Source organism: Eutrigla gurnardus (assembly GCF_963514095.1).
Source record: "Eutrigla gurnardus genome assembly, chromosome: 22".
Classification (NCBI taxonomy): Eukaryota; Metazoa; Chordata; class Actinopteri; order Perciformes; family Triglidae; genus Eutrigla; species Eutrigla gurnardus.
Genome location: NC_139933.1, coordinates 5,080,374 through 5,091,012, shown reverse-complemented (window position 1 = coordinate 5,091,012; position 10,639 = coordinate 5,080,374). Strand labels below are relative to the sequence as shown.

The following is a 10,639-nucleotide window of genomic DNA, read 5'->3' as shown; positions in this document are numbered from 1 at the left end:
TCATTGCCTCTTGGGACTGCTAATAAAATGATTGTTAAAAGGAAATGTGATTCAGCCTTCTTGTGTCGACACTGATGAGGGGTTTTTTTAGCTAGGGGGTAACATTTTGTCAAAGTGATGTCTATCACCCTGTGCAGTTTTTCCTGTGTCTCCAAAATTACAAAACCTTTTTTTTTCACTTCCTCTACATATGTAGCCGGGCAGTTGGATTTGGTTTTATGAGTTGAGGTTAATAGGAATTTGTTCTGCTTTCCCACAAATACAGCTGACTTGATTGAGTTGTGTTTCTGATTCAGGGGAACTCAATCCATCAGAAATATTACATTAAGCCAACAAAATGCTGTAATTAAAAAGTAAAATAAGCAATTTACAGTGCAGTCGTCTTCATACTGCAAATAGTTTGAGTACAATTACAGCAGATTATTGTAAATTGAAATCCATCAACTTGCAGGGATTTATTTACAATAAATAAACGAGGAAATCCTCCACAGCGACTTGGTCTCAGTGTAGGTGGTCTCGACTACAACACAGCCAGGTGCCATCTAGCACAGGTACACTACAGAGTCCACCCAGCCGAGCCGAAACCCCGGGTAGACGGGCTCAGTGAAGCTGGTGCGGAACGTGTGGAGGAGGGTCAGTTCTTCACAGGAGACCCTGAAGAAGGACAGTCTCCCTGCCGACCAGTCCAGATAGACCCCTACTTTATTGGAGTTGGGCGTGACGGTTACAGCCGTGTCCGTGTCGTTATGCCAGGCCCGGTAGCCATCTTTGGTGCAGTTCATCCCCCAGGAAGAGGCATTTTTGCCTAACCAGCTGTCATGGCCGTCTCCCTTCCTGCACATCCCTCTGTAGGTAACTCCTACGAAAGTTCTCCCAATCCACTCGGTCTCCCAGTAGCAGCGTCCAGTCAGCCCCTCCCTGCACAACACCTGCCTCCAGAAACCGAACCTTTCCGGGTGATCGGGGTACGGCTGCTTGGTCCAGCGCGTCGCTTTCCTGTTTCCCTCGGACAGAGAAAGGTCAATGTGTGCTGTGTTTGGGTCCAGGGTGAGTTTTTTGGCGTCTGATGATGAAACCGATCAAAAATGCCAATCAGTATTTTTAACACATGACTCAATGCTGTTTTACGTAGAAAAGAGCAGGTTACTCACATTTCTTTGGAGCTGGCTGGACCCTGGATTCACCACACTGTTCCACACTTAAACACAACGGCATCGTATCATTAATATGGTTAGAGCAGTAATCCACCGATCCAAATCAATGCAGCGGAGATATTGATTTCCTAATTCTTCTTTTCTTGTTAAAAACTAAACTAAAATTAATTATGGTCTCATTCTATTTAGTGTGCCGCAGCCATTCCAGCATGAACACTTCCAGGGTTCTGACCCACCTAAATGGAATGATGGCAGAATTACTTGCACCTGTGTTCGGCTGTCGCAATCTTTTTTTTTTGCAACCGTTGCAATCATATTAGGGGTGGATCTGACGAACACAAGCTACCTCAGTTTCTGCAGGCTGCATTGTGGGTCGTCCTGCAGCGCGGACAGCAGCTGCAGGCCAGAGTTTCCCGGGTGGTTGTAGCTCACGTCCAGCTCTCTCAGACGGGACGAGTTCAAAGCGGACGCCAGGAACGTGCAACCTTCCTCTGTCACTCTGCAGAGGGAAACACTTCGAAACAGAACACCAGGAGATGTCATCAACTGTACCACTGTACTGTTAAATAATCCTTCTGGAACGGGATTTCACTCACATGAGTATTTCCAGTTTGCAGTGAGGACTCCCCAGTCCACCAGAGAGCGTCTTGACTCCTACATCCTGAAAGTCATTGTCCGAGAGGTCCAGTACTTTGAGCTGGCAGGAGGCTGAGCTGAGGACTGAGGCCAGGGCATCACAGCTGTCCTCTGTTAGATTGCAGCTCTTCAGTCTAAACAAAGAATTACAACTTGTAATAAATGTATTTGAGTTGTGGGGGGGGGGGGCTTTGGGTTGGGTTTTGACCTGAGCGCCTCCAGTTTGCTGTCCTTCAGTCCGCCAGTAAGCAGGATCATTCCTGCATCTGTCAGGTCGTTGTTACCCAGATCCAACTCTCTAACTTGGGACGAGTTGATGCCTTTTGCCAGGATTTCACAGCAAGTCTTGGTAAGATTGCATGCATTTAGACTGCAGGAGGAAGAAAAACAGTAGGGGGAAAAGGTAAGTTATTCAAACACTTAAAAGAGTTCAGTTTTAGTGGCATCTAGAAGCAAGATTGTCCTCCTATTCCAAGCAGAACTATGGTGGCCTTCACGCCAATCGGCACTTGAAAGACCCTCTCTAGAAACACCCAACCCCCAATAAACTGCACCCAGGCAAATAATCTTGGTTGCGCTGCCAATGCGTACATGAGTACAAGTACACGAGACCACAAGTTACTCGGATCCCTTTTTCCCTTCATGCCAAAAAGAATCTGAGCACTGAAGCTGACTATTGCTGACTTTAGAGCTGCTGTCAGCTGTTTTTATAATCCACTTACTTTGCCACCCGGGCTGTTTTCACGACAGGCAGCAGCCTCAGAAGACCTTCCTCCGACCTCGTGTAGTGGCTCAGTTCAAACACACTCAGCTCCTCTTCTGATGTCAGGAGGACGAAGACCAGAGTGGCCCAGTGGGCCGGTGAAAGCTTGGCTTTGTCGCGACTGCCCGAGCTGAGGTAGCTCTGAATCTCCTCCACGAGAGAGTGGTCGTTCAGCTCGTTGAGACAGTGGAAGAGATTGAGGCACCTCTCTGGGGACGGACTCTCCCTGATCCTCTCCTTTATGTGTTTAATGATCTCCGCTCTTGTTTTTTTGTTTGTTCTGCTGCTGGTCATTAGATCTTTCAACAGAGTCCGACTGGATTCCAGAGACAGGCCCAAAAGGAAGCGCAGAAAGATGTCGTAATGTCCATTTTCACACCGCAGGGCCTTTTCTACTGCTTCTTTGTAGAGGATGAGTTCTGACGAGTCCCTGAACAGGAAGCGCCTCGACACGGACGACTTCTTGACCAGCACGTTGACGTTGTCGTTGTTGAACATGAGGTAGACGTACAACGCAGCGAAGAATTCCTGGATGCTCAGGTGCACAAAGCAGAACATCTTCTCCTCGCACAGTGTCAGCTCCTCATTGAAGATCTGAGTGTAGATCCCTGAGAACATGGACGCCTGCGAGACTTTTATACCATTCTGGTTGAGGTCGCACTCGTAGAATATCAGGTGGCCCTTCTCCAGCTCTTTGAAGGCCAGTCTACCCAACGAGATGAGGTTAGCTCTCACGCAGTCGGCGTTTGACTCGCGCCTCCCGGTCAACCTCTCCTTCATTTTCTCCACGTGCAAGGACAAGAAGTGTATGTACATTTGGGTGAGGGTCTTCGGCATGTCTTCACTGTCTGTCGTCTGCAACTTCTTCTCGAGGACGCTCACTGCCATCAAACAGAAGACTGGTATGTGGCACATGATGTGAAGACTCCTGCAGGACCTCACATGCGCGATCACCCTGTCTGCTAAGCGCCCGTCGCCGATCTTCCTCCTGAAGTACTCGTCTTTCTGGGGGTTGTTGAACCCTCGCACCTCCGCCACCAGATCAACGTGCTCCGCGGGGATCTGACCGGAAGCTACCGGGCGAGACGTTATCCAAACGAGAGCCGATGGAAGCAGTCTTCCCCTGATGAGGTTGACCAGAAGCACCGCAATCGAGGTGGTCTGCGTCACGTCAGACACTATTTCGCTTCTGTGGAAGTCCAAAGGCATGCGGCTCTCGTCCAGACCATCCAGGATGAAGAGCATTTTGTTTTTGCCGTTGGTGAAGATTCCTGTGTCTTTTGTTTCGGGGAAAAGGACGCCGAGAAGCTCCACTAGGCTGGAGGGTTTGTTCTTGTTCATATTCAGCTCTCGGAAAGAGAGGGGGAATACAAATGCCAAGTTGGCGTTTGCTGTCCCCTCAGCCCAGTCTAGGGAGAATTTATTGGCAGATACGGTTTTTCCGATGCCAGCGACCCCCCTTGTGATCACGGTTCTTACGTGTTGGTTTCGTCCCTGTAGAGGATCAAAGAGCTGATTGCAGTGGATCGATTTCTCCTGGACCACTTGAATCCTTGCTGCCGTCTCAATCCGTCTCACCTCGTGCTCCTTGTTGACTTCGCAGCTTCCTCCCTCGGTGATGAAGAGCTCCGTGTAGATCTCGTTGAGCGGTATTTTGTTTGCTTGCTCGAGCAAGTGGCTGAACTTCCTCTTCAGAGTATCTTTCAGTTTCTTTTGACATTCTGCAATCTTATCATCTGAAGGAGGAAATGCGTTCAAATGTTATTCGGGGGGTTTTTCTCACTTTTTTGAAGGATCACAGCTGTGGATTTGTCAAATTCCTCAATATGTCGGTACTCACTGTGGGGCTGCGAAGCACCACAGCTGTCTGCTGCATCGTGGTTGTGTGCTTCTTTTGAAACGATATAGCCTGGAAAAGAGGAAAAAGATCAGCAGAGCGCAAAAACCTCAGTTTCAGCTCCTCCCACGTCTTCTACACCTACCTTGGCCCGATGAGTTGATACTGACGTTTAAGATGCCGATGCTAGAACCGATGATGGAGGGTGCGACCACGTTGCTTCCACTCTGAGCGACGTAGCTGGGTTGGAAGTGATGAACCACGGCCTGAATAGAGGGAACTGACTCTAAGAGAAACCACAAAACTCAATTTCAGCAAATTGGATCCCAAATTATTGCTAAATCTATATTTTAAGATGTTTCTGTTGGGTTAAATTTTATATTTACAGGTTGGAAACCTGTTTCTGGGTTCTGCGTCATAGCAACATCCTTACCTTGGGTGACCTCGTCTGATTTATCAGCATCACCCTTTGGCTCCATGCTCTCTCAGCTCCCTGATGTGATTTTGGTTGATTTGCGACTCCTCAACAGTGCTTTATCTTGACACGAGACTTCCCCCGTACATTTCCTGTCGTTTACTTCCAGCGGATCAAATAACTGGTCCACACTGCATTCAAAAACATTCTTTCAGATTCACAATAACGACGACCTTCAATCAAGGCAAATGTTAAAATCCAACCGATTTTTAAAAGGTGAACTGAATGCTTACCTGCTTCAATAACAACCGCGTTCGCCATCTGATTCACGCACCGACAGTGTCTGCTCGTAAGCAGAGTTATTCGAACAGATGTAGAATAAAAAAAAACGTTCTTCCTTCCTGAGTGATGGTGAAGAAAACAGGAAGCTGGGGTTTCTTGTCTGCACATTCTGGCTTTTACATACAGTAAGAGTTTCTCGAATAAACCACAGCTTTTCAAAGTTTCGTTTTCTACAAGATGAACTTCAGTTTAAAAAAACCTGCAACCTGTTTTGCTCAGCCTTATTGGAATTGATGATAAAGGAAATTATTTGGCATCAAATCAAAAAACATTTATGTTTCAATATTCCTGTCATGTACATGTTTAGTTTAATTTTAAATATTTTTTTCAGTTAGAGGAATGAGGCAGAGAGGTGTTATTACACACCTTGTTTATTCATCAAGCATTTATGTACATTTTACTTAGTAGTTAGTAGTAGTATAAAGTTTATGGAGATCAGGCAGGTCGGGAAGAGTGCCTCCATTTACAATTTAAAAGTATTTTCCACAGTGAGAAAGAGAGAGAGAGAGTTTATAAACTCAGAAAAGGTCCGCAAACAGCTTAATTGTAAACTGTAAATAATTAAAAAACAAAAAAGCTATCAAAAATCTGAATGTAAATTCTTGTTACCCGTTCTTTTCTTTTTTTTTAAAGTAGAAAAGGTAGAAAAATGTTGAATGTGAGCAGGGATGTCCTCCAAACAGCTGAATATTTAAATATGTGAATGGCTTCTGTACAGAGGAAATAGTTATTTCTGAATATTCAATAAATGGGCATGTAGTTTTTGAGGGTTTTTGGCCATAAACCAAAGTGACCAAACCAACAATGGTCCCAAAAAATAACTAAATAAATAATGCTGAATACCAGTATTTTTAACGCTGATTGGTTCACAACTCTCAGAAAACCATGTCTGTAAGGAAATGTGTTAAATCACATCCCTTAAAAAGAACATGTAGGATGTGGATGTATGAAGTTGGCCCTGCTCATAGGTTACCTGGCATGCTAAGACATTTTATCTTGAATTAACTTTATTTGGAAGGTTATTGTGATTCATTTCAAAGATCATTTTCACTGTGGTTCACCTCATTTTTAACATTTGGCAAGCTCACAGGACGCCAACCAGAGCCAGTGCAGAGAAAGCGAAAGAAACAATCAGAATGAATTGATGGAGCAAAATTAAATTTGAATTCCCCCCGTTGAGTGAGGGATCGGTCATTTCATCCGTCGACTGCTTTCTTTATGGCGTCTAAGTTTCTGATTTTACAGTTCCAGTTTCCTAAACGCTGCATCTTTGCCTGTTGAACAGATGGTGGAAGCAAAGTGCAATTTGTGCTGTTCTGCTGCTTCATGTACAGGAAGTGCTTTGACTGATATGAGTTCTTAAGGCAGACGGCGATGTCAGTATTTGTTTGGACCAAGGCTGTTGTTTCATTGTTGGAACCTTCCAACAATGAAAATGAAGAAGAAGCCTAACATTATCTCTGGTAAAATAGATTATACAGGAATCTTTGTATGTAACATTATCCTCCTTCCTCACTGCTTTTAATCAGCACTGCACTGGGCTGCCCTCTAGTGTAGATAACTTACATTACATCACATTACATTACACAACACTTGTGCCAGTGTTGAAATTATGATGGCGATATTGGATGATGAAGCTGGCTTATCATTGGGGCGAAGCAGGGGACAGTGCCATGGCCCAACACCTCCTGAGGCCCTGCTCCTCCTGCCTGTGATGATGCTGCTTCCCAAGTTTAAAGGGTAGCTTCACGCTTTTTTTCAAGTCTGTCTTAGAACATTCTTCACATGCCCAAATGCCCATTGACACAGTTTTGGCTCTCTGTGATCATTAATCCACTTATAATATATCATAAAGTTAATACGCAGCTTCGGAGTCAATCAAAAGCGTGGGTTTTTGTGCTAAAAAGATTGCTTTTTGTTTTGTTCCCACATAAGGAAGGGACCTCTGAATGGAGGGATGATTGCAGCCCCCCCGACTCGGGGAGATGCTAAATTTCTAACAGTGCCCCTGATGTTCATGATGAGATTTAAGACTCCAAACTGGGCTGACTAGGCTCTTTAATCATCAGGAACAGGGACGGAGTGCATGTCACCTCTGATTTTTCGCTGTGATGTTCAAAAAAACGCACCATTATTTATTCATCCTGGCAGAGCTGACTGAGCACAGTGGCGTGTCCTCGGCGACGCATTGCTTTTCACCCAGACGGCTACACCGCCGCCGGAGTGCTGTCCAACGTGGACGTCAACAAATGACCATTTGGAGGTCAATAGCTTATTGCTTCGGGGCATCACGCCGGCATCTACTGAAGGAGGAAATAATGTTAGCCACCCCCCCCCCCCCCACCCAACCCCCACCCCAGTCAGACTCCGTCTCCGAAGTGGTGCAGAACAGGAGTGTCATGACTCAGCTCTTGGCCCCGTCCACTCTCTCTCAGTTGTGGTGATGTAACAGATGGCATATTCACCCTCATTAGTCACAACAAAGGGAAAAAGTCATGCCTAAATGTATCGCAGCGACTGAAGCTTTGATTGCACAATTAGTCTGTTCTGGACACAAACAGCGCTCCGGTTAGCCACGGGAGTCTGCTACACACAGCGATGTGATCATTCGGCTCTGCAGATCGGACCGCAGGGCTGCGTTAGCTCCGAGGAGGCGGCTTCAACTGGCCTGGTGCGAAAAAGACGAGGGACATGAAGCGGGATAGAGGACATGCGCAATGCATGATGTCTCCCTGCCTCAAGTCAGTTCCTGGATGTGGCTGAAAAACAGCGTGGCCGTGATCGTCTAGTCATCAGCTTCTCCAAATGGTGATTTCTCTGAGCTTCTGTCGCCGTTTTGCCACCACAAAGCCAACATTTAGAGCCGCCATCCTCGTGCACAGTCAAGAGGGAAGTTGGCGTAAAGAGTGGGGGGGGTAAAGTCAGAGAAACTGGAGTGACACACAATAGATCTGACTGTAACAATACAACAATAATACTATGAAAAATGGCACTCAGGCTTTCTTTCTTTCCCTCACCGAGTGCCAATTTCTGCTGAAAACCATCCTACTTTCTCTTCTCCCGGGCCTCCTGCGCTCTCACTCCTCTTCCCTCCTCTGCTGCTCTGTCTCTCATCAAGCAGGCAAGGCGTAGTGTGTGGTTGGTGTGAGATAACAAAGGCTGAGGAGTTCACCATTATATAACTTCTGTGGAGGCTGAGGAGGTGGAGGAAGAGGAGGAGAGGCAGCAGGGTTAGCACGCAGGAAAAAGGAGGGCAGGAGAGGGCTAGTAGCCTACGTTGCAGTGCTCATTTGTCTTCACACACACACACACACACACATGCTGGCCTCCTTTTCCTGCTCCCCATCACGGATTCAGCTGGCTGCACTCACAGATACGGCCTCGTAATATCTGAACTTTTTCAGCTTTGTGTTCCCACGCTGACAACCACACATTTTCAAGTGAAACCACCATTTTGCTCTCCTTTTTCACTGACGGTGTCTATGTGCTGTTTGCTGCTCCACATCTGAGCAGGCGGCCACACACACACACACACATGCTCTCACAGGGCCTCTCAAGCTCTACGGCTCCCTCCAGCCCCACCCGCCTGTCCTCTGATGGCCTCCCACTCATGCCACATTAAACATTTAGTGAGGCACTCTGGATCCGTGTGACACCATCCTTTAGCACCGCCAAGCTAACAGCCCTCACACAGTGGAAAAAACATAGGTGCAAGCTCGTCGGCGGAAACCTGATACGGCAGTCGCCCCGTTCCCTCAACCCATCCGTGTCTGTCTAATGCGCATACGCGGGACGTAAAGGCAAAAAAGAAAGGCCTATGTTCAGAGCAGGACCTGCATTAATCAATATTGATCTCTGGAGTGTGTGTGTGTGTGTGTTTGTGTGTGTGTGTGTGTGTGTGTGTGTCATAGTTTGCCTCTCTGCTGCAGTGAGGTGTGACCCAGGGTTGGGTGTATCCCAACCAGTGCAGTAAAACTGCTGCTGTGATGTTCCCTGCATTCTTTTTTGAAGGTATGAGATGAGACAGGAGACTGGACGTCAAAGATGTTTGTTTGTTTGTTTTTTTTGTTTTTTTGTGTGTCAGTCATATATGCACCGCCGCGAGTGTGTCCTAATTATGATCTACTGTCCACCAGATATATTTAGTCTAAATGAGCCAAATCATTCAGCACCATCTCTCCACATTTTAGTGACTTCATTGAACTGGAGGCCTTAAGTCTCATGCCGCACGAGCTTATTCTCGCGAGGATTCCTCCCCTTTACTACACACCGCAACACACACGCGCGCGCATACACACACCATCATCATCATCACTCCTCCTCCTCCTCCTCCTCTACCCAGCCCCTCCCTTTCCGTCTTTGCTTTGCCTCTATCCTCTTCAGCCTTGCCTGCCTGTCAGAAAGGTACTCCAGTGTTGGAGGCTAGGCTACCCTCCTCCCGGACCCCGTACGAGAGCCAGCCGCCGTCGTACCCCAAGGCTCGGGCTCCCCTCCCCGCTCACGGTTTCAACCATGGCAGCCCCCGTTACTACCCGGTTTACCGACGAGTACCAGCTGTACGAGGAGCTCGGGAAGTAAGCAACAGTCGTAACGTTAACTGTGAATCGTGTTTGTCTTGTCGTTTTGTCCCCCCCCCCCTCCTCCCACCCCCGCAACCTCGCCTCACATTATTTCTGGTTAGCCAACTTAGCAGCTGATAGCTAGCCAACATAGCTTACATGTTAGTCACGCTGGGTGCCTGTGTACTTTGTCAGTGTGTATTAACGGGAAGGCTGTCAGTGGCGTGGTGCAGTCAGGCTAAATAACCGTTGCTATCGGCTAGCTAGCTAGCTGCTCCCGCAGTAACGGCAGAGCGGCGCAAACCAACGTTCAGTTATTAGCCAACGAGCTACCATGCTATGCCATGATATTGATAAACTAGCCGTTAGCCCCAGCAGCGTTGCGTCTTTTCAGTCGCTAATGGTGATGAATGCGCTGCACAGAGGTTGGCGCATTAACAGCTGTTAGCCCTTCCGTGTTAGCTAGCCGGTATTTTCTGGTCTGCTGGACCCGTCAGCGGGGCCCCGAGAGACGTCGGAGACGGAGCCCTGTGACATTTCACCGGCCCACGGGTCTGACAGCTCCGTGCTGGCACGACAGACCAGAGGCTGTGGTCGCTAGCTTACTAGGCCGGCTCACTTTTTTTCCCCCTTTTTTTTTTTTTTTTTTTTTTTTTTTTTTTGAGCAGCTGCAGATGATTTGTGTAACAGTGTTGAATAACGTTACGTACCCCTGGATCACCATAATGAGGAAGTTATTCGGTCCAGGCTATGTTGTCGCGTTATGTTCGTATGTGCGCTCCCGCAACACCAGCTGGCCGGATCATCACGTTATCATACACGCGTTGTCGCCGTGGGCTCTTTAACCGGGGTTATCGTAAAGCACGGGTTGTTTGAATGGCAATTTGGCGTTTACTGAGTAAGAGACAGTGACGTGTTTTTCTCGGTATTTTG

The 10,639-nt window shown here is 47.3% G+C and overlaps 2 protein-coding genes across 7 annotated transcripts in view; one reads left to right on the top strand and one right to left on the bottom strand.

Annotated features, from left to right (window-relative positions):
* Positions 1-104: 104 nt before the first annotated feature.
* Positions 105-5,227, bottom strand: LOC311032927 (NACHT, LRR and PYD domains-containing protein 3-like). The gene is made up of 10 exons (XM_084040028.1): positions 5,099-5,227; positions 4,824-4,996; positions 4,536-4,676; positions 4,394-4,462; positions 2,513-4,289; positions 1,999-2,160; positions 1,751-1,924; positions 1,501-1,668; positions 1,152-1,198; positions 105-1,063 (listed from the first exon to the last, which is right to left on the bottom strand). The coding sequence occupies exons 2-10, from the start codon at positions 4,867-4,869 to the stop codon at positions 543-545; spliced, it is 3,105 nt and encodes a 1,034-aa protein (XP_083896154.1). The 5' UTR covers positions 4,870-4,996; positions 5,099-5,227; the 3' UTR covers positions 105-542.
* A 4,266-nt stretch (positions 5,228-9,493) lies between these two features.
* The window catches only part of LOC311032697 (calcium/calmodulin-dependent protein kinase type II subunit gamma-like), a 33,814-nt gene continuing 32,668 nt past the window's right edge, over positions 9,494-10,639 (top strand). For all 6 annotated transcript variants that reach the window (XM_084039668.1, XM_084039667.1, XM_084039664.1 and 3 more), the window contains exon 1: positions 9,494-9,721. In XM_084039668.1, the coding sequence (XP_083895794.1) occupies positions 9,660-9,721 (62 nt within the window). In that variant the 5' untranslated portion in view covers positions 9,494-9,659. The remainder of the gene's footprint in view (positions 9,722-10,639) is intronic.

Bases quoted from the DNA above. Each gene is read 5' to 3' on its own strand.
- LOC311032927 (XM_084040028.1), bottom strand. From the start codon at position 4,869: ATGGAGCCAAAGGGTGATGCTGATAAATCAGACGAGGTCACCCAAG. The intron at 2,161-2,512 runs GTAAGTGGATTA...TTCCTCCTGCAG, and splicing joins AAAACAGCCCGGGTGGCAAA to TCTAAATGCATGCAATCTTA. The intron at 1,199-1,500 runs GTAGCTTGTGTT...GTTGTGTTTAAG, and splicing joins TGCAGCCTGCAGAAACTGAG to TGTGGAACAGTGTGGTGAAT.